At 43.6% G+C, this 22,421-nt stretch overlaps 1 protein-coding gene across 4 annotated transcripts; it reads left to right on the top strand.

The window, feature by feature from the left end:
* Window positions 1-672: 672 nt before the first annotated feature.
* Window positions 673-21,078, top strand: RNF19B (ring finger protein 19B). Of its 4 annotated transcripts, none has more exons than XM_019429883.2 (9): window positions 673-1,503; window positions 10,593-10,798; window positions 12,194-12,338; window positions 13,775-13,937; window positions 14,384-14,498; window positions 15,536-15,676; window positions 16,631-16,838; window positions 19,306-19,437; window positions 20,196-20,398. In XM_019429883.2, exons 1-9 carry the CDS (start codon window positions 872-874, stop codon window positions 20,215-20,217), a joined length of 1,764 nt encoding a protein of 587 aa, XP_019285428.1. In that variant the 5' UTR covers window positions 673-871; the 3' UTR covers window positions 20,218-20,398. The 4 variants fall into 4 exon arrangements, with proteins under 4 accessions (XP_019285428.1, XP_019285427.2, XP_019285424.2 ...); XM_019429879.2 differs by having other exon boundaries at window positions 691-1,503; window positions 20,246-21,078; XM_019429881.2 differs by having other exon boundaries at window positions 695-1,503; window positions 12,197-12,338; window positions 20,246-21,078.
* Window positions 21,079-22,421: the final 1,343 nt, after the last annotated feature.

Below are 22,421 nucleotides of genomic sequence, written 5' to 3' on the forward strand. Positions count from 1 at the left end.
CTGTCGCTGTCGTAGTTGCATGCTCACATCCCACCAGGAAGCCTGCGTACAGCAGAGGACAGACACCTCCGGGGGAAAGAAACGCTGGGCCTCCTTCCGCAATTGTAAGTAACCAAGCTACCAGGAGGATAGGATGGGAGGCGGGCCTAGGAATACAGTTTATTAGCTCACAGAGAGCACTGAATGCTAGATTAAGGAATTCGGACTTTATTCTGCAAATCCCTTGCGGACAGGACACCCTGTCTGTCTTATCTAGTAATGCTTCCACTTTGTAGATGCTTAATGAATGACTATATTCTTTATTAATTAATGCTGTTAACTTAAACGACAGAAGAATTGTTGCGAGGTGGACCAGTTGGGAATCACCACCTGATCCACCCCTGTCCGGGTTTTACAGGTGAAGTAACCTAAGTATCTTTTGCTGGAAGTGGCAATCAGCCTGTCCGCGAGGAAAGGCAAACCGAAAACTCCCATCTCGAGGATGAAGGCGGTAGGGGGTATAGAATTGGGGAACGGGGCCAAGAAAAGCAGTTGGATGTGTGGCTCCTCAAGATGGCTGCCCCGAACCCCATGACCGGGAGGAAGCGGAGCTCCGCCCCAGCGCGCCGGGCCCCACCCCACTCGGCCCCGCCCAGCGCCACCCCCCTCCGGGGGGGGGGCGGTGCGGGTTGTGAGGTGTCTCAGCGAAGCGCCTGCGCAGTGGGCAGCGGCGCGCGGGGCGGAGGCTTTATAATCACTTCGACGCGGCCGCTCGGCTTCTACCTCGGGGAGGGCGGCCAAGGCGGCGGCGGTCGCCGCGCCGGTTGAGGGGGCGCTGAGGCGGGAGCAGTGGTGGCGCTGGGCGCCCCTCGCTCCTGGGCCTCTGGGGGCCATGGGCTCCGAGAAGGACTCCGAGTCGCCGCGCTCTACATCTCTACACGCGGCCGCGCCCGACCCCAAGTGCCGCAGCGGCGGCCGGCGCCGGCGCCTCACCTTCCACAGTGTCTTCTCCGCCTCGGCCCGCGGCCGCCGCGCCCGGGCCAAGCCGCAGGCCGAGCCGCCGCCCCCGGCCGCGCCGCCGCCGCCCGCCCCGGTCCCGGCCGCGGCCCAGGCCCCGCCGCCCGAGGCGCTGCCCGCCGAGCCGGCCGCCGAGGCGGAGGCGGAGGCCGCGGCGGCGGCCGGGCCCGGGTTCGACGATGAGGAGGCGGCGGAGGGCGGCGGCCCCGGCCCGGAGGAGGTGGAGTGCCCGCTCTGCCTGGTGCGGCTGCCGCCCGAGCGGGCCCCTCGTCTCCTCAGCTGCCCGCACCGCTCGTGCCGGGACTGCCTCCGCCACTACCTGCGCCTGGAGATCAGCGAGAGCCGGGTGCCCATCAGCTGCCCCGAGTGCAGCGAGCGACTCAACCCGCACGACATCCGCCTGCTGCTCGCCGACCCGCCGCTCATGCACAAGTACGAGGAGTTCATGCTGCGCCGCTACCTGGCCTCGGACCCCGACTGCCGCTGGTGCCCGGCCCCGGACTGCGGGTGAGCGCGGGGGCGTGGCCGCCCGGGCAGGGGCTGCGGCGGAGGGGGACCCGGGCCCGGGCCCGGGGACCGGACCCCACCCCGCGTGTGGCCGGCCCGGAGAGGCGGTCGGCGGCGCCCAGGGTGCGTGTGTGTGGCCCAGCACCGAGGGAGCGGAGAGGGATGAACAGCGGGAGGAAGGAGAAGGCGGCAACTGCGGCGGGTTGGTAACCGGCCACCATCGGCAAGCCCAGACCCGTGGGGGACGGCACCCACCACCCCGCCCTACCCGAGGGCTTGAGGTGGGGGCTGAGCGGTCCTCGAGGGCAAGGGAGCTGTCCATCAAGTCAGGAGGCCTGGAGAGGCTTTTAGGTCGGGTGAACGCCCCTCCGTCCAGAGGTGTAGGGGGCATGTCTTAATGAGGGCTGGGAGGGAATGACTGGCAAAGGATGGAATGAGAATATCATTCTGAGGGGCTCGCAGCAGTCGGAGGGGTGTGTCCCTTTGGCCATGGGCAGACTTAGCAGCATTGCAGGAGAAGGTGTGTTCTGACCACCGCTGCTGAAAGTTGGAATGGAGGTGATGGAAATGGCACCAAGGGGGAAAGGACAGCTCACTGGCAGCTCTGGGGCACCCGGGGCATCGTGTGCCTTCTGTGCTAAGCTGTTGGGAGGCCCGCTGTGGTTTTACACTGCTGCCTTGGGCAGAGTGAGGGGTGGACGGGCCCTTTCTTTGTCCAGAGAAGCAACGGGGCACTGGGAAGAAGGATGCCCAGAGGTTGATACGGTAGGAGAAAATGTGGTACCCGGCCCCTCTGATCGTGAGTTCTTGATGACAGTCTTTTTCATGCACCGTATATCCTGAATTTTTAAGATCAGTGAGAAAATATGCAGTCTTTACAGGGACAGAATTCCAGCAGATTTTGCTATCTAAAGTATTCAGTGGAGACCACCCTCCCCCCCTCTTGAAAAAAAAATCTGTGTGATACTGTCAGTACAAACCATGAATGGTTGCATGCAGCAAAGAAGAACTTATCTAAGTGGTTGGGAGTCAGACTGTGCCATTTACCAATTCTGTGACCTTGGGCAGATCATTTTATTCTTGTGTATTATGCTTTGGGGGCAACAAGATGCTAGGGACTCCTTGCAGTGTGTGAATGTAATGCCAGTAAAAAGCTGCATGGTCCTTTGCTTCAAAGGAGTTAAGAAGGGCTTTTAATTGTAGCCTGTACATCAAGGCTGTTTTAAGATTTCCCCGATGCTATTTGTCTCCTCCGAAAGAAGCTGTCTTAAGAGTGTCTAGAAGAGTTAACTTCTTTCTATTTTGCCAGACTTGTTTAGAGATGGGTGTGTTATTTAACCTCACTGAGATGGAGTTTCTAAATTACTTTGAAGGGTTGTAGTCAGAGGTATGGTGTTTGTCTATGGTAGATCACTTTCGCTTTCAATTAATAAGTGTCGGAGGGAACCTTGTAGGCTCTTATTTCTGGTGGTCTGGTGATCTTAATGGCCTTTAGAGGTTAATATACATATGATATGCAGGCATCATACATACTGTTGATCTATTTTCTGAACTAAAAGAACATTAGGAGAACATTGCATGGTTAATTTTGGAATAGTATATTAAACTACTTTTTTGAAATGTGTTTCCTTGAATTTTAACTGAGAAATGTGGCATCACTGATTATCTTTCTGGAAAAACTCCCTTTTTGTTTTTCTATGAAATCAGTCACTGTCTTTGCTCACATCAATAAAAATGGACAGGAATTAACTTACCGTCTTGATGGTAAACTGTAAGCCTTTACTGAAAGCTATTAAGGAATTAAGACCATTTCTTATTTCAGCCAAGTATTGGATTAGTATCATCCAGAGTTTTTTTAATTAGTTAAGAGAATTATAAAAATTATATAACTATATTTTTAAGTGTGTTATGTGTGGGTTTAAAGAAGGTAGAGTTTGGAGAAAGCAAGCAAGCTGGCAGCTGAGTATACATGTGCCAGGCATACATAATTGAATTTGATTCTTACAACATTGTAAGACAGATTTGATCTAGTTTTACAGATGAGAAAAATGAAATTTAAATAAATTGAGTGACTTGTTGAGGGTCATATAACTAGTGGGTGGTGGAACCAAGCTTGAAACACTTAACTCCAACCAAGGCCAATATTCTTTCCTCTTAGTTTTTTTCTTTTTAAAAGCATGAGATTGTTGGCATTATTGGGGATGCTACTGTTTGGATCATTTTGTCAAATGTTGTAGCCTAAGGACAACATTGAAAGAGCCAAGGATGCTAAAATCTAGTTTCTCTTCTGATTCTTTTTGTGAAGAGCCACTTATCTGCTTTTTCTTACCTGAAATAGGCCTAATCCTTTCCTGACTTGAGAGGCTTATTAATTAATGTTTACAAAGTGTTTTGAGGTGTGCAGTTGGAGGTGTTAGATAAATAGAGAGTAACTTTAAAATTCTGTCACTTCCCGGGGCGCCTGGGTGGCTCAGTCGGTTGAGCGTCCGACTTCGCTCGGGTCACGATCTCACGGTCCGTGAGTTCGAGCCCCGCATCAGGCTCTGTGCTGACAGCTCAGAGCCTGCAGCCTGCTTCAGATTCTGTGTCTCCCTCTCTCTCTGGCCCTCCCCCCGTTCATGCTCTGTCTCTCTCTGTCTCAAAAATAAATAAATGTTAAAACAAAATTAAAAAAAAAAAAAAATTCTGTCACTTCCCAAACAAGTGTCTGAGTTCCCTGGGGATGTGGCCAATGATTTTGCCACCTCTTTTTATTTTAATTTATTAAAAAAAATTTTTTTTTTAACGTTTATTTATTTTTGAGAGAGAGAGAGCATCAGCGGGAAAAGGGCAGAAGGAGGGAGACAGAGGATCCAAAGCAGGCTCTGTGCAGTGAGCACAGAGCCCAATGCAGGGCTTGAACTCACAAACGGTGAGATCATGACCTGAGCTGAAATCAAGAGTCAGGCAGCCACTTAACTGACTGAGCCACCCAGGTGCCCCACCACCTCTTTTTAATGCCAGGAGAAAAATAGCTTATTTTGTTTTGTTTCAATCAAATGGTTCTATTCTTCTATGTCTGTTAAAATTCTTGATGAGCAGTTAGAGAAGCATAATCCCCAGTTCTCTTCTTGAACCTGACCACCTTTACTCATAAATCAACTTCTTGCAGCCAGATTTATCAAGTCCTCCCTTTGCTCTGTGTGTGTATATGTGTGTGTATTTGAAGGAGGCATGTAATTGATCTTACAGAGTTCTGATCGTTAGGTTCACTGTGATTATAATGAGAACACTGTATATTAAAAGATTATCTGTTTACGGGGCGCCTGGCTGACTTCAGTCTGAAGAGCGTGTGACTCTTGGGGTCATGAGTTCGAGCCCCTTGTGGGTTGTGGAGATTACTTAAATAAATAAACCTTAAAAATTATTTGTTTACAAGGTATTTGTAGAGCAGAGCAAAGAGTCATGAATTTTTCTTTTCCCATACTTGAATATGATTTTATTTTAATCATAAATAAGAGGACCAGTTTCAGTGGGGAAACATTTACATTATTATTTAATATTATTAAGTACAGCATTACCAAGTACATTTAAAACATTACTTTCTAATAGGTAAAATTAACTCAAAATACAAATAACTGACCTTTTTATAGTTCTTTATGGTAAATTTATTTTATAGAGGAGAAACCAGCCCAGAGAAGTTTAAGTGTGGGCTTCAATGTCTCAGTGCTAATAAGTGGTGCAGTTGATTATAACTGCTTAGAGTCTCTGCTTAAGCATGAGGTCTTTTCAGAAACCCCCACCTCATGTAAATATATAATGTTTTCCTGTCAAGTACTGTGTTGCCAGTCTTCAAACCCTTTCAGAATCTCCGGAAGACTGAGGGGTGAGCAGAGGAGGCAAAGAAAATTCCTGGTGTACAACAGCAGACCTTCTGTACGAATGAATAGGAGATAAGGCTGTCTTGACCTAAATTCTTTGTGCAGGTCCACCACTCCAGCCTCTCATTGCTGGTTCTCTCTCAGTCCCCCCTCCTACCTGACCCCAACAGGTAGTGTCAGCTGTTGGTCTTCCTGGAGAACTGGACTGGACCATCCTGTAAATAGGAACCTTCTGTTCATCTCTAGCACAATTGTGAGCAAGACAAAATTCTCAGTCAATGAGGGAGGATTTTCTTTTCCTCTCTGCAACCTTCCTGGACATCTTTTATCTCTCTCTTTTGGTCTGTGTGTGTGTGTGTGTGTGTGTGTCTTTCTGGTATGACATGTAAAAAATTGAGATAAAGTTGATCTGGACGTTTTCTCTTAATTGATGTCTGTACCTTCTATTTCACAACTCTTAAGTCTCTTAAGCCTCTTAAGCCCCCCATCCCTCACTTGTCCATCTGCATCATCCTCCAGCTCCATATATCTTTCCCATATTTGCCAAAGTACTCATTCTAAAGTGGAACATCTTATATCACTCCCCTGCTTAGAACTGTTCATACCTGGGGCGCCTGGGTGGCTCAGTCGGTTAAGTATCTGACTCTCGGTTTCGACTCAGGTCATGATCTCAAGGTTTCATGGGTTTGAGCCCCAAATTGGGCTCTGTGCTGCCAGCACAGAGCCTGCTTGGGATTCTCTATCTCCCTTTCTCTCTGCCCCTCTCCCAGTCACACTATCTCTGTCTCTCTCAAAATAAATAAACTTAAAAAAAAAACAAAAACCTGTTCATACCTGACATATAAGATGACTTCTTATGTCTTTAAGAAGTGATTATTTATATGATCTACCCTTATAATGCAAGCCTCATTATAGTCTTCTACCATCTTTTCATGTTATTTTCTGTTTTTCACCTACAACAGTATTCTCCAATGTATATTATACGTATTACTGGAAAGGAAAACGTTTTGTGATCAAATAAGCTTGGGAAATACTGGGTTGAGCAAAAAAAAAAAAATATTTCTGAGCTTTCTGGACCCTTTAAACATGCTAATATACACTGTAAATTTTGCTAATGCTAATAAACAGTGTAAATCTTCAATCTGGTGTAATTTCCCCAAACTTAGACCAACAGGAAACTCCTTTAACAGCTACTCTGTCTTCTGTTAGTGTCCTTATTTAACAGTGAATCTTGTACTCTGAATAGATTAAGAGCTCCTCTAGACTAGGATATCTGTATTCCAACTTTTTCCATAACACTGCGAACAAAATTTTTCAGTTAGATCTCAGAAGAATGGGATATTGAATTTAGATAGTTGAAGATAGATAAAGATAATGAATAGCACAGTTTTTGGAAGAGAAGCAGATAATGAGGGGGAGGGTAAGAAGAGGACAGATGATCATTAAGTAGACACTTTTGAGAATTATAAAGTGTTGAACCTTAGGTAAATATTGGGTATTACAAAAAGGACTTAGACATGGTCCTCTTGATAGGGAGTTTGGCCTGTTAGAAGGGATGATAGGTAAGTAGGTAGGTAGGTAGAGAGATAGAAAGAAAGAGGAAAAAAAGGAAAAGGAAGAAAGGAAGAAGAAAGAAAGAAAATGCAGTGTAATGCATCCTAAAGAAAATACAAATCCTCTTAGAGGATAGATGAAAGATTTTGTATGAGGGTGTCAGGAAAGGGGTGCCTAGGTGGCTGACTCAGTTAAGCATCTGACTTCGGCTCAGGTCATGATCTTACAGTTCATGGGTTTGAGCCCCACATCAGGCTCTGTGTTGATAGTGTGAAACCTGCTTCAGATCCTCTGTCTTCCTCTCTCTCTGCCCCTCCCCTGCTTGTGCTCTCTCTCTCTCAAAATATATATAAACATTAAAAATTTTTTATTAAAAAAAAGACTTCGCAGAGCAGGTAATATTTGATCTGGGCCTTGAAGAGTAGGAGTAGTAATTCCTACAAGGCAAATAAAGATGCAAGTAGAGAAAAAAGCATCTTAAATCAGAGGGTTATGAGCAAATACATAGAGGTATAAAAATGCAGTGCTAAGTCTGGAGGCTAGTTTGGTCAGCTTCTGGATGCACAATATGGAGAGCATGATCTGGAAAGTAACTAGAGATCAGTCTGAAAATATAGACTGGATTCAAGTTGATAGTCCTATCTAAGCCGTGCAAAGTTTAGGTTTGAAAGACTTTTTTTCGTTGAAGGATTTTAAGTAAAAGAGTAACATCATGATAGATAACTTTCTGGAATTGGAATTTGGATTGGAGTGGAGAATAAGGAGACTAGATAGTAGACTCTTAGAGTTGTCTGACCAAGAGGTGACATGAGTTTGAACCAAGGGGGTGGGAATAGAAGGGGGAGAGATAGTAAGAGTACAGCTCATGACAACTTGGTGCATATCTGCTACCCTTACACATGCTCAGGGTCCATTTGTAAATGAAGTTACATGGCCCGGAGCTACAAAGTGCAGACATAATATAGGAACACATTTCTTTAACTACTAGGGTATGTGGAACGTAATCAAATAATAATGGGATTTTTTTTTCTCCAGGGCTGAAGTTAGGTAATACTGTGGTCTAGCCTGTCACACATATTTCTGAAGACTTAGGAAGTGAATAAAATTGGTAAATTTGTATGAAATTAAGGGGAGGGAGAAGGATACGTCTGTTTTCTTAGCAGCATGTAATTTCCAACACCTATTTAGCTGCTGCTTCTCCCTCCCCACCCCCCATTTAGCTTCTAATTAGCAAGCCTGAGTGCTTGGTTACTCTAAGAGCAGGGTGGGAGAGAGGCTCCAGTGTGGGACATGGAAGAGAAAGAACAAGATCATCAAGGTGGATTTGGTCTCAAGGATGAAGTTTTTTTCAACTACCTGTGGAAGAAGATTACCTTATTCAGAATTTAGGAGTTTACTCCTAAAATGGGCTTAGACAAAGTTTTAGGACTAAGTTATAGTACCTGGCATATAATAAACCAGTAGATACATGGATAAAGTTTAAAGATTGCTTTAGGACAGAGTAATGGTCCATGAGAAGAGTTAGAATGGCCTGGGGAAAGTAAAGAACTTAAGCAGGAGAGGGTCTCTATCATTCGTTGAACACAAGCATTTTAAGCATGAACCAGTATACTATACCCTGAAGATTAAAAAAAAAAAGGATGATACTTTTCCTTGAGTCTAGTCTGGTTGGGGAAGCATATGTATAAACAAATAATTAGAACATAATGTGATAAGTAATATGAAATAATCGTACATAGACATAAAGTAGGCAACCAGCCGCCTAAAGAGATTAAGTGGATTTTATAGGGAGATGAAATTTGAGCCGGTTCTTAAACGGATAAAGTATTTGCCAGGGCAAGAAGAAGAAAGGAAAGAACATTTCTAGGCAGAAGGAGTAGATTATGCAAAGGCTATGAAGTAGGATAAAATGTGCTGTATTTTTATATCATACCTTTCAGGGCAAGATCTCAAATGCAGTTTAAGAGTATGTGTAATTCCACTTAAATGTGGCAAGCACCTATACCTCCATTTTTGGGGTAGAGGTTAAGGCTTGGAGATTTAAATTAGCTCAGTGTCATGCAGTATGAGTCAGGGACAAGGAGCCCAGACCAGGCGCCCAAAAACAGGAATGCCAAGTCTCGTGTCCTGAGTAATTCTGTGTCATGGTAATAGATTGCTGTGTGTTCGTGAGTATTTGGGGTTATTTTACTTCCTTAGAACCAAATTCTACACCCAAAATTGACATTATCAATCTTGTCAAATGTCCTTTAAAGAAAAAATAAAAGATTCTGTTAATAAATATTTACTCCCACCATGTGAGGTAGGAATGGATCAGGAAATGATCAAGGCTTCCTGACTGTGTAATTTGTATCATCAGAAGTTGACTACTTTTCAGAGGCCATCCAGTACCTTTCCTATAACCCAGAATAGTAAGGAAGTCACTTTCTTCAGGAGAAACATTGTTTATCTGTAGTAGTTATTTTGCAGCGAGGTGGGGTAAATTTGCTCAGAACTCCTACAGGATATGAATCATTTGCATTCATACATTGACCCCTTTGCTGTTTCTGAGAAGAGATTTAATACAGACTATATTATGTAACATAGATGATATGTCATCGATACCTTCAATGCCATTCTCAAATCAACTTGCAGAATCTATAATAAACCTGAGAACTTAAGTTGCTGTTATGAACATCTAATGTACATTCAAATAAACAGTAGAAGAAACCCAAGAAAACTTTTATTAGCCTTCCATAAAAGTTGTTTAAGGTCTTTGGCAATTGGAGGAGAAAGTGGAATAGGGGACAGCAAAGCCCAATGGCAACACCTAAGCCTATAGTCATTGACCTGTTAATATTTTGGATTGTGAGACAGAATTCTTGGAAAATAAACATGAATTATAAGAAACAGTTGATGTTGGTGCAGATAGATTCTGAATTGCCCATCTTTACTCAGAATGTGTATCAGAAGAGAGAAGGAAGGAGAGGGAGATAATAACCTTATTCTGTATTAATTAGTAAGGTAGAAGAATGATATTCTTGGACTCTGGAGCCTGTCAAGGAAGTAGATATTTCAAGGTATAGATTTGAGTAAAAAAAAAAAAAAAGAAGTTTGAAAGATAAAATGAGCTTTCAATAGGAGAAACTGGTCATGAATCCATCTGTGGCTCTTGTCTCAGGCTGTGTGTGGTCAGACCAGCTTCACTGTGGAACTTAAAAATAAAAAAGTATACTTTAGTTTTTGCTATAGCTTGTTTTACAAATGTTCTGTCCTTTAATGTAAACAAATTCTAATCTCTCTAAATATAGTAAACCATCAAAAGGATATAGTTTTGTACCCTGTAATTTATGAAACTTGCTGTGGGAAACTGCTTTTAAAGCAGCTTGAACTGTGACTGAATATGTGCTAGAATTCAGGCTACCTATGGTATTTTCCCCTATTTTTTCACAAATAAGTGATTTGTGTTTTTTTAGAATCTCAAGAAGAAATTTACTTTCTCACACAGAATATGTTTTACAGTTTGTTCGGCATGCTTGTGTGTATATGTCATGTGTTACATGTGAACTCTTTTCTCTCTATATCATGTGTAGTGACAAGGAGAGTCAGTGTTACCCCACGGACACTGATGAATAATGTCTGTCTTGTTCCGATCTTTCTTACCTTACTGATCCCTCTTCCTGTGTCCTTACCCAGTTATGCTGTTATTGCCTATGGCTGTGCCAGCTGCCCAAAGCTGACCTGTGAGAGGGAAGGCTGCCAAACGGAGTTCTGCTACCACTGCAAGCAAATATGGCATCCAAATCAGACATGCGATATGGCCCGTCAGCAGAGGGCACAGACTTTGCGAGTACGGACCAAGCACACTTCAGGTCTCAGTTATGGGCAAGAATCTGGACCAGGTATAAGTTGGCATTTTCTCATTTTTCTCTTTATTTGATATTTCATAACATGAGCCTAAAGCTAGCAGAGATTATCTTAATGTATAACCAAGTGTTTCCTGGGATCAGAGAGCAGAACATATTTGGTAATACCTTCAACGTTGTGTTTGATACGTAGCTTCTCTCTCTGATAACTATAGGTTTTCCAACCTATAAATTGGTAAAATTGGAATGCAACAAAATTGAATTCTCTAGTTTCTACCTTCTAAATTTTTTTTTTTTTACATTTATTTATTTTTGAGAGACAGAGAAACAGAATACAAGTGGGAGAGGGGCAGAGAGAGAAGGAGACACAATCCGAAACAGGCTCCAGGCTCTGAGCTGTCAGCACAGAGCCCGACGCGGGGCTTGAACTCATGAACCACAAGATCGTGACATGAGCAGAAGTCAGACACTCAACCGACTTGAGCCACCCAGGCGCCCCTGTAGTTTCTACCTTCTTAGTAATACGTCTCATATTGGAAAGTAATTAGGTCCTTCTGCTAAGGACTTTTTCGAAACCTTCATTGTAAGCAGAAAGACATTTAATTAGTATTAAACCTCTATTATTTTCCTACCAGCTTTAAATGCACCACTGCTTTTGGAAGTAGGGTACAGAGTTAAGGAAAGGAAATAATATTAGTATGGATTAATGATTAACCTTAAAAGGAGGAACCTTGGCAAGTCAGAGTAAACCTACTTAAAAATTTCACTGGGTTTATTACCTTTTATAAATGTATTTTATTTCACTGATGTCATTTGGGAGAGGCTGGTAGGAAAGATTTTACCATTTACTTTTTCCTGGCACAGCATAATCTCCTAAATTGTCATTTTAATAGGATAGTTCCTAGCTTGCTGTGAAAATTACTAGGTGTGTGCTACATAGCATACCCACTTATATTTAGGTTTTGAATTTGAAAGTATCATGGGAAGGGTCTGTGGGTTGTGTTAACAGCAAATCACAATGATACTTACTGAGACTGAGAAACGAGTTTCTTGAGCTAAAGTTTTTTTGCAGACTGTTCCTCCTGCAGGACTCTGCTTTGAATTCTGCCAGCCTATTGGCTGATGAAATTTCATTTTTCTTGGAATGATCTTTCTCTCTTGGGAAGTATTCTTGCTCAGAGTGTGGCTTAAGTGCTGTGTAAGATGCCAGTTTGGGGGATAGGCAGCTCAATATGAGACAGGATCCATTTTATGAAAATTCCTGAGGTCTAGACATAGCCAGCCTTCCAGTGAAGTGGGTTGCACAATTTGGAATTCTTAGTTGAGAGTTTTTGACTACCTCCTCACTTTTTATATATATTCCTAGGAATAATAAATCAAACTAGGTTTAACTAGGGATATTTTTCTACCCGATTTTCCTTCCCCTCTTAGCAGATGACATCAAGCCATGCCCACGATGCAGTGCTTACATTATCAAGATGAATGATGGGAGCTGTAATCATATGACCTGTGCAGTGTGTGGCTGTGAATTCTGTTGGCTTTGTATGAAAGAGATCTCAGACTTGCATTACCTCAGGTGAGAAGGCAAATGTGTCCATTGCTTTATAATCTTGTTCTTTTACTGATTGAGGGGAAAAAGGAGGTCAAAGAGACATAGTTGTCTGTCCTCGCATTACAGAGTAAGGAAGCTATAAAAAGTTCTTCTGAAGTACTCCTGTGACCATGTTTTTTTCGAGTTCAGCAATTTCCAGGGACTGTTTTCATTACCTTCCAGATAGAGTTCAGTTTCCCTAGCATGGCTTTAAGTCTTTCCACAATTTGGTCATCATCTAATTTTCTTGCTTTTTCCATGTTGCTTTTATACATGCTATATATTACAGGTAACCTGGGCTGGCTGTTCCCTGTGTCTGCTCTGTGCTGTCTTATTGTTCATGTTCTTTCATAAGTGTTTATGTTCTTGCCTCTGCTCAGAATGCTTTCTGATCACATCGCCCTCCCAGCAACCTCTTTTTATCTCAACCTGTTCAGTTTTTATTCACCTTTCAGAGGTCACTTAAATGCCATTTTGTCTGTGATGCCTTCCCCAGCTTTTTCTGCCTCATTCTTCTATATTGGCATTCGTTAAATGTTTCTTAATAAACATCACTATTTTTGCTTCATATACAAGTCTAATTTTGCTAAACTGCATAAGTTTATTAAGGTCGGACTTACCTTTTTACAGTTTCTTACATGTAATGACTTCCTAAAGGATTCTAAAGGATTCAGGCTGAATACTAAAATATTGTCCTGAAGGAGTTAATATTTACCAACTTAACATTCATTGTGTGCATGAAGCATTTTCATTTCCAATATGGCAGACATTGAGTACTGACACTATACCGATTATCAGTGACACGAGTGTGTAAGACATGATCCCTACTTTCAAAATTGCTTATCCTGTCTGGTCAAGAAGATGGGACAAAGGGAGTGAGCAAAAATGGTTGAACACATAAGGATTGGGTATAAAAGTAGCCAAACTCGGAATATGAAACTGACATAAAGGGTGTGACAAAGTCTTTTTATATCCTTTCCCAGAAACATAGTTTACACTATCTATTGGATATGGGTAGGACAGATGCCAAGAAAACTATGCAAATCAGTGTTTATTAGCTGCCGGGCACAGTGCTTTTGGATGCGATATTGAGTGTGTAGGTTGTTCAGGATCCCAAGTAGTATATCAGTCAAGGAAGCGGAATCAGTGTTGATAGGTTAAGGAGGACAGAGTTCAACAGAAAAGAAAGGAAAGAGGTTTCAAGTCTGGAAGCATACCTTTACAAAAAGTAAAGGGCCCAGAGCTCTAGTAATCTGACCTTGTCTTTTGCTCCCCCTCATATGATATATTCATTTCCTGTAACCTCTTGTAACTATTAATCATTCCTGTTGAAAAAGAAGGCTCTTGCTCTTAGTAAGCCCTCTGGTGACAATAGCTGCATTTGTAATATTACCATTAACTTCAGCATGTTTCCTCTGCAGCCCCTCTGGCTGCACATTCTGGGGCAAGAAGCCGTGGAGCCGTAAGAAGAAAATTCTTTGGCAGCTGGGCACACTGATTGGTGCTCCAGTGGGGATATCCCTCATTGCTGGCATTGCCATTCCTGCCATGGTCATCGGCATTCCTGTTTATGTTGGCAGGAAGGTAAGACATGCTGAGTTCTATGTATGTCCATCCCCAGGTTTGCTGGTAAAGGTTTGAAGGAAATAGGGAGGAGCTTATATTTCAGAGCTTCCTGAAAACCAGCTGGTTCTTGGATAAAAATAACCTTAATTTCTTAAATGGATTTTCATAAACCCCAAGAGATCTGGAAGTTCTTATTAGCATCCTGGGCCTGGTTTGTCTCGGTGACTTAAAGGTGAAATACTTTTCCTCACTCTTCTGAGTTATTTTGTCTCTTCTTGGATTAACTTTTTCTGTATTACTTTATGTCACCCTGGTCTGAGTTAGGTTCAAATTGGAGTAAGATGGCCTCTTGGTGGGTGGGGGATATATTTTAATACAGATAGAATATTCACTTGTCTTTTTTCACCCTAGCAAAAAGATTGATATCCTAACCCGCTGACCTGAATTTTATTTCTTCTTCTTAGATTCACAGCAGATATGAGGGAAGGAAAACCTCCAAACACAAGAGGAATTTGGCTATCACAGGAGGAGTGACTTTGTCAGTCATTGCATCCCCAGTCATTGCTGCAGTTAGTGTGGGTAAGCTAGCCGAGACCACAACTCTTCTCCTTCCCTCCCTCTCTTTTCTTTAGCCGCCCCCCGCCCCCCTCGCTTTCCAACTATAGCAGTTTAGCCAGCTGGCCAGATGCTCCACCTCGGAGGCTCCTACATTCTATGCCAAACCCACCTTGGGAGTTAACTCTTTTAGGCGCTATCATTGTGATTATCAGCTGCACTAAATTGTCACACTTTGGGATCTTTCATTCTTAAATTAGTGCTTAGAACTCCATCTGGCACATAGAAAAGTTTGAATTAAAGGATATCACTTTAAGACCTAGTTTTTCACCTTTCCTCTCCACTTGCCAGGGAACCCACAAAATAAAATTACTTTTATTTTGATTTGCTTAATGCCTCATAGTATTTTAAGAGGCATGAGGGTTTGTTCTAGAATAAGACTATTATAAGTAACATTTATTACAGCTCTCCATGTGCCAGGAGCAGTTCTGAGTGTTTTGCATGTATTAATTCATTTGATCCTCACAGCAGCACAATTGTAATAGAAAGGTGCAGTAATTTGCCCCAGGTCACTTAGCTGGGACATGAATCAAGGCAGTCTGACTTCAGAGCCTGTGCTCTTAACTAAGCCATTCTGCCTCACACAGCAGTAAGATTTTGGAATTAACACTCTGCAGGGGCGGGGATTCTAAGCCCCCACTTATTTAATGTTTGATTATTGATTGTTTCTTGGATTAGCATGTCAGCAGTGAGTAGAAGAGGGAAAATGAAAGCAACGTGTACTCACTGTGCTGGGCACTGTACATACTTTTCTTGTGGTCAGTGACAACCCTGGGAAGATATGTCCGAGGTTATACAGCTAGTAATTTGGAGCCAGGATTCTAATCCAGGCCTAATTCCAAGTCCGGTCATCGTCTCTTAGTCCCACCTACCTTTTTAGGATAAGCCATCTCTTTCTGTGGCCCTTTATAAAGTGGTTTGTCTGTGCTCAGGCTGGAAAGGAAAATTTAGGACGGTTGAAACCTGATGGCCTGCTGACTTGTTTCCTTCTCCTCCCCCAGGTATTGGTGTCCCCATTATGCTGGCTTATGTCTATGGGGTTGTGCCCATTTCTCTCTGTCGTGGAGGCGGCTGTGGAGTTAGCACAGCCAATGGAAAGGGGGTGAAAATTGAGTTTGATGAAGATGATGGTCCAATCACAGGTAAAGGGAGAATTTTAATTTCCCTTTAAATTTATGGGACGGAAGATAAAAATCTGTAGAATTCTGTACATTTTACAGAGAGATTGTCATTGGATTACTTTGGGTAATGAGCTTTGTAGGGGGTAAAGTATTTTTAGCTTTTCATTTCTTTGTTCCAGAGTTATTAGGTTAATTCCTCTGGTACTTGGCTCTGTGTGGCAGGTACAAACTAGTAGGATTCCAAGTAACTCCAAGTATGCTGGTAATAGTAGTGATTATAATAAAGTCTTATACCTGCACAGTACTTTATAATTTTCAGAGGACTTTACACAGTTATTATCTCATCTGGTTTTTATAGCAGCTCTCTGAATAGGGAAGGCAAGGGCTATTATCATCCGCATTTAATGGGAACTTTAAGCTTTTGTCTCAACATCTGTTAAATGGGTTTAAGAGCTTCTGCAGAGCTGGGACTAGAGCAAGTCTTTCGACTTCTTCCCCGCCTCCCCACCCCCCCAACTTCTACTTGGATGTTTTTGCTTTACCATATTAACTAAGCTAGGGCACAGAGAGTCCCACAAGTTTTTTAAGCTTCCTACTAGTCTCAGCACGTGACCTGAACATATTTTGAAATCTTCATGTTTGATTAGATGGCATCTGTGGTATAATAGTGGACTTAGAATCCGAAGTGTAGTTTTGTGTGACCAGCCATGAATGGGACAAGTCATTTACTTCTAAGATTTCACTTCCTCAGCTGAAATTGGGCCTGTTATTGCCGAGTTATTGGGAAGATTAAATATTAACATATGTTCAAGCATTTGACATGTAGTGGCTGCATGTAGTAGCTGTTCATTAAGTGGACATACGAGTATTCTTCTACATGAATGCTCTCCACTCTGAAGAGTCATTACAGGAAAATAACAGACTCTGTTTTGATGCCGTGTTATCTTCAATTGAGATATTTTGTTCCTTCCCCAGTGGCAGATGCCTGGAGAGCCCTTAAGAACCCCAGCATTGGGGAGAGCAGCATTGAAGGTCTGACTAGTGTATTGAGCACCAGCGGAAGCCCTACCGATGGACTTAGTGTTATGCAGGGTCCATACAGCGAAACAGCCAGCTTTGCAGCCCTCTCAGGGGGCACGCTGAGTGGTGGCATTCTTTCCAGTGGCAAGGGAAAATATAGCAGGTAAGCAAACAGATAATTTCTGACAGAACCAGTTGGAATCATAAGAAGCAAAATACCTGTTTTGAGTCATTTCTCTGTGCTGGGCACATCTCATATATCATCTCACTTGATGTAATCACCAGTGGAGCCGGGGGGTTTTGTGTTTTTAACTTCACAATGAGAAAATGGGCTCAGAAATGTTAAGTGAATTACGGAAAGTTTGGTGTTCTTCCCACTGCACCATAGCAACTCCACGTAAAGAGTAATCCTGACTTCAGATCTTCCCTCTCCTACATTAAGCTGCCTGCTTCTGGAAGGGAAAGCACACATTTTCGTGGCAGTCACTAAAGTGCACTCCCTGTTAGGCTTGTCACTGACTTTCAGTTGAACAGCATTCATGCTGTATGTTGTTGGCTTATTGGTGTTGTGATCCTTATTACCTTCTTATTCCTATTTGATAGATAAGGAAAATCAATTCTATGAACATGCGTTGAGACTATGTAAAACTTTATGACTAAAAACGTTTTGACCTGCTCAGTTATTTTACCAGTGAGATAAGCCAGAACATACTCAGAGAAGCATAACAGATGTCACATGAGAAGCAGTGAGTTGAGCGCACTGGAGAAGGGAGACCCGTGGATAGGGCAAAACAAGGCGAGGAGGTAGGAGAAATTATTGCCTTCAGATAGCTGAAGGACCTTGAGTTGGAAGAAAGGATTCTGACTCATGCCAAGAGGTAGATTAAGGCAACTTAGCAGAAGTTAGAGGGAAACTAATTTTGTTTCATTATAGAGATTATAGGGAAAATCTATATAAAAATCCAAAGAAGGATTGGATTGGATAACCTTGAAAATACTGAGCTGCCTATCCCTGGAACTATTTAAAGTAAGACCAGATGGCCATTTGGCTATTAGGCCTTTTGGCTAAGGAGTCAAGCAACAGACGAAAGATGGATTGGATCCCACACCTGAGTACCTATCAGTCACCTGGGAGCCTCTTAAAAATAGACTTCAGGGCCCCATCCCAAATGAATAAATTGAATCTCCTGGAGTGGAACCTGGGGATCTATGTTTGGAAAAGGCTCCCCAGGTGATTCTAGCACAGTCACTGTACAAGCTGGCATCTGGGAAGCACCTAACGGATGGTGTTGTGAAAAGTCTCTTCCAATTCTCCGAATCTGTGGAAGAGCCAAAACTAGAACCCAGGTCTGTGATCTGACGCCTCGTTCTCTCGGGCCGTGGCACATGCTTGAGGGTATCTGAGGCCGGAGCTACAGAGCAAGGCATAGGCAGCAGGATGGTGGTTGCTCAGATGTGCAGCTGAAGGCTGCTGCTGACCTGTCTGTATCTCATGACTCTGGCCGTCTCTTGTTAGGGGATCCCGCCCCCACATGCCAGAGAATTCACTGCTGGGCTTTCTTAAAACCATCACCCTTGTAAAGAAGCAGACAGACATAATTGGAGACTGACTTGCTGAAACTGCTGCTTAACCAGTCTAGCTGTTCCAGTTCTGTGAAAGCCTTTTATAGGAAGTGCGTGAGTCAGGTGGGTTTGACTGTGAAACCTATTAAGAGGAAATACTTAAGGTGACCTGCAAACTGGTGTTCCAGCCAAGAAGGGAAATGGTTATGGGTTCTCAGCTTTGAGACACAATCGGGGAAGCTTGCTGCTCTTGTGGGAGATCGGATCCTCTGTGTCCTTCAGTCTCATCGCCTGGAGGTAATTTGATAGCTAAGTGTTTGAGTTCCCATGTGCAAGACGTAATGTAAATGAGATGTGGTCTCTCCTTTTTTCGGAGCTCACAGATGATTGGAGGAGAGATGCACGAATTGATTTAATAAGTAGGTAGGTGCTATGGGAGCACTTAACAGGAAATGACTGGTTTGCTGGGAGAATGAGGGGAGATGATACCTCCGTTGTTGTTAAGGACTGCATATGAGTTTGTCACATAAAGAAAGGAAACTTCCAGAGTGAGGGAATGGTATGTGCAAAGTCATGGAGTATACAATGTATATAGGTGTGTAAGGAAAGAAAGAATTCAGAGTGATTATGATTTAGGACTGTGGTGAGAGACGAAACTGGAGAGAGAGCTTGGAGGCAGATCGGGAAGACTTTAAATGCCTGTTGGCAGTAGAGAACCAAGAGAGGACTGTTAGAGTGATCGGGTCTTTGTCCACATTGGCACTGATCTGGAAGGTGTTGGACTTGGACTTAGGGCTGCTGGAGAGAGAACCCAACTGCAGTTTTCCAAGGAGGAGATGTTGAGCACCTAAAGTTAAGTAGTAGCAATGGGGATAGAAAGGAGGGGACGATTTCAATAGGTATTCAAGAGAGAAAATATGTGGGCATCTATCTGAGCTATTTGACAATTGGAGAAGATCAGATCAACTCAGTTTGCAAGAGAATAATAGAAGAGATGTGTGCCAGGAAGCAGACTGTCTCAGAATACCCAGGTCTCATATTAACGTGAACGTCCCCTCTTTACACAGGTTAGAAGTTCAAGCCGATGTCCAAAAGGAAATTTTCCCTAAAGACACAGCCAGTCTTGGTGCAATTAGTGACAACGCAAGCACTCGTGCTATGGCCGGTTCCATAATCAGTTCCTACAACCCACAGGACAGGTATGTGAACAGTCAGAGATGCCCAGGAGAGGTTGGAGTTTGTAGTTGGGTACAGGCCTTCAGAAGCTCAACGCCTCCTGTTAGGGCTGCGTGTGCTATCGGATGGGATATATCGTGTGTGCCCTTTGAGTTCACCCGGCAGGTTCTTGGTATAGGAGTGTCTGAGATCTCTTGATTGATTCTTCTTGTTAGCACTTGATTTTTAGAGATTTCTTTCTTTCTCCCTTTTCTTCCTTCCCCCCCCCTCCCCTTTTTTGGGTCTTTTTTGGCTATTGTATAATTATTCACATGAAACTTAAGGAGCTAGGTTGCTGTTCACTGATGTCTGTGGGTCTGTGGTTTCTGCTCTCATGTTGCTCATTGCTTGATGTGACTCCCGTTGCCTATTTCTCTTTATTTTTGAGGAACTGGTGTAACTGACATGGTGTGATTGCAGCACCCCCTGCTGGAGGGGTTCTGGTTCCTTCCAATTGTGACACAATAGCAAAACACTATGAATCTCCTTTCACTTTCATGTTTTGAGTAAGATAGTGTGAGGGTCCGACCCTTAGCTGAATTTTGAAAGCTCTTTTGTAGTTGTATAAAGAAATTGGCAGAGGTGCGTATGTGTTTTTAATCATCGAAAGAGATCTAGTTCTTCACATCTCACTTGAGAGTTAGGTTAAAGTTTTACGTTTGCCGAGAGTGAGCTCTCGTCTCCTGACTACCTGTGTTTCAGACTTTCTAATTCTGAACCCACAAACTGCTTGTACCAACAGGTATAGCATGACCCGTACGTGACTCAGCAAAGTGGATTTTGTCTCCACAGAGAATGCAACAATATGGAGATCCAAGTGGACATTGAAGCCAAACCAAGCCACTACCAGCTGGTGAGTGGAAGCAGCACAGAGGACTCACTCCACGTTCACGCCCAGATGGCAGAGAATGAAGAAGAAGGTGGTGGCGGTGGCGGCAGTGGCGGCAGTGAAGAGGACCCCCCCTGCAGACACCAAAGCTGTGAACAGAAAGACTGCCTGGCCGGCAAGCCTTGGGACATCAGCCTGGCCCAGCCCGAGAGCATCCGCAGTGACCTGGAGAGCTCTGACACGCAGTCGGACGATGTGCCGGACATCACCTCGGATGAGTGTGGCTCCCCTCGCTCCCAGACGGCAGCCTGCCCCTCCACTCCCAGAGCCCAAGGTGCACCGAGCCCAAGTGCCCATATGAACCTCTCTGCCCCCGCCGAGGGGAAGACTGTCTTGAAGCCAGAAGGTGCAGAAGGCAGAGTATGAAGTGGAATGAATGCTCCTGTTCTGAGAAGCACACTTGTAACTGCATCTTTTGGAATTTTTTTGTTGGGGGGGGGGGTGGTGGGCGGGAATTTATGTATTTTATTTCAAATATTCTCTGGTCACAGGTTTTCCCCAGGGAAATTCTGAGAAATTTGCTATTTCTTACCAGATAAAACATGGAAATTTTTGCCCTTCGTCCCACCCCCCAACCCCTTCCCTCCTTGTTTTAGTTTTAATTTATTGGTTAAACTGAAAGTGGCAATCCGTGAGGTGTGTCAAAGAGTGTACAGATGTATGTGTGTATATTGTACGTATGCTAACATATTACTGAAAGAAACACATTTTAATAAAGATTTCTGTCGTCATTCAACTCCTCTCATTTTCCTTGGCTTGGGACAGTCCTACAGAGCCAAGTGTTTGATCGAATAGACCAGTCTCAAGATGGGAGTTTTCCTAATCCCAGGGAAGAAGCATTGTGTTCTAGTTAGACTGCAGTGGAGTCCCGTATACACCAACGACTCCGAGCCTGACAGGAAGCGAAGCTTGGCTTGTTTGGGACTCCGGGGTCAGACTGCAGAATTAGCTGAGTCAGCTGTATGGAGAAGCTGTAGATTAAAATGAACCTCGTTTGTCCTCTGGAGGCAGCCTGCAGTTTTCCTGTTCAAGCTTTACTTCTTTTCCGCACCGTAGCCGCCAGTAGGAATGTGCTTCAGAGGAGAGAAGGGGCGGCTGTGCCAGTGGCTCTTCAGAGAGTCCCAGTGAATGATGTGGGGTTACAGGCTGGGGACCGAGTATTCTTACTGGAGGAGGAAAGGTACTGGTTTTGCATAATCACCGAGCAATAACCCCGAATGTTTGTTACATTCCCGGGTACGCATTCCCCGTTCCAAAAGGCTTTCTTAGTTTTGCCAATGTAGTTTGAGTAAGAGGGACTAAGGAATGTGACTAAAACTCGTCATGAAAGGAGATAGGAGACATGCCATCAGGATCTCAACATTTGATTTTATCTGCTCTTATAAATTTGTCAGAATTGAGCTATGTTAGTACTACTTGGGGTTTTGGCCTTAGAAATGAGAGCTCATACATAGTGTAGCAGCAAAACCAAAAGATTCATGAAACCTGATGTAAGATTCTAAACCTGGCAGTAACTTACTTTGTGACCTGTGAGTCAGTTTTTCTCTCATGCTCTTAATTTCCCCAACTCTTACACAATATTTAAGGAACTTCTTTAGCACCTTAGCCCTGGGCCCAGAGGAAGAATTGAAAACACCCTTTCTTTCCCTAAGGACCAGATGGCTTTCTGTTTCCTTCCACAGATGCACCTGCTCCTTGTCTTCCTGGCCTGTGCTTTACCACAATGAGGATGATGAGTCTGGACAACAGACAACTTGGAAGACTCTTAACTCTTGGGCACTGCAGCCAGACTGAGCACATGATGCTCATTTCCCTGCACCTGAGACAGGAAATGCTCTTAGCGGACTTTGAGTCTCTGTAAGAAAGTGCCCTGGAGGGTGTCTTTGTGTGAAAAAGGGAAACTGTTGGAAAAGGGGGCAAACAGTCTGCAAATCTGTGAAATGCAAATTATCAGCTCAAGATTGCAGTTCTCTTGAAGCCTTACCAGGACAGCAGTTAACTTTGATAAACTCGAAGAAGTCTTTGGGAGGGGCAAGAATTGGCAGCCAGACCTGTGTTCTTATCTAAGCTCCACTTCTT

This window comes from Panthera pardus, unplaced genomic scaffold (genome assembly GCF_024362965.1).
Source record: "Panthera pardus isolate Hobbes unplaced genomic scaffold, ASM2436296v1 HiC_scaffold_11, whole genome shotgun sequence".
NCBI classification, from domain to species: Eukaryota; Metazoa; Chordata; class Mammalia; order Carnivora; family Felidae; genus Panthera; species Panthera pardus.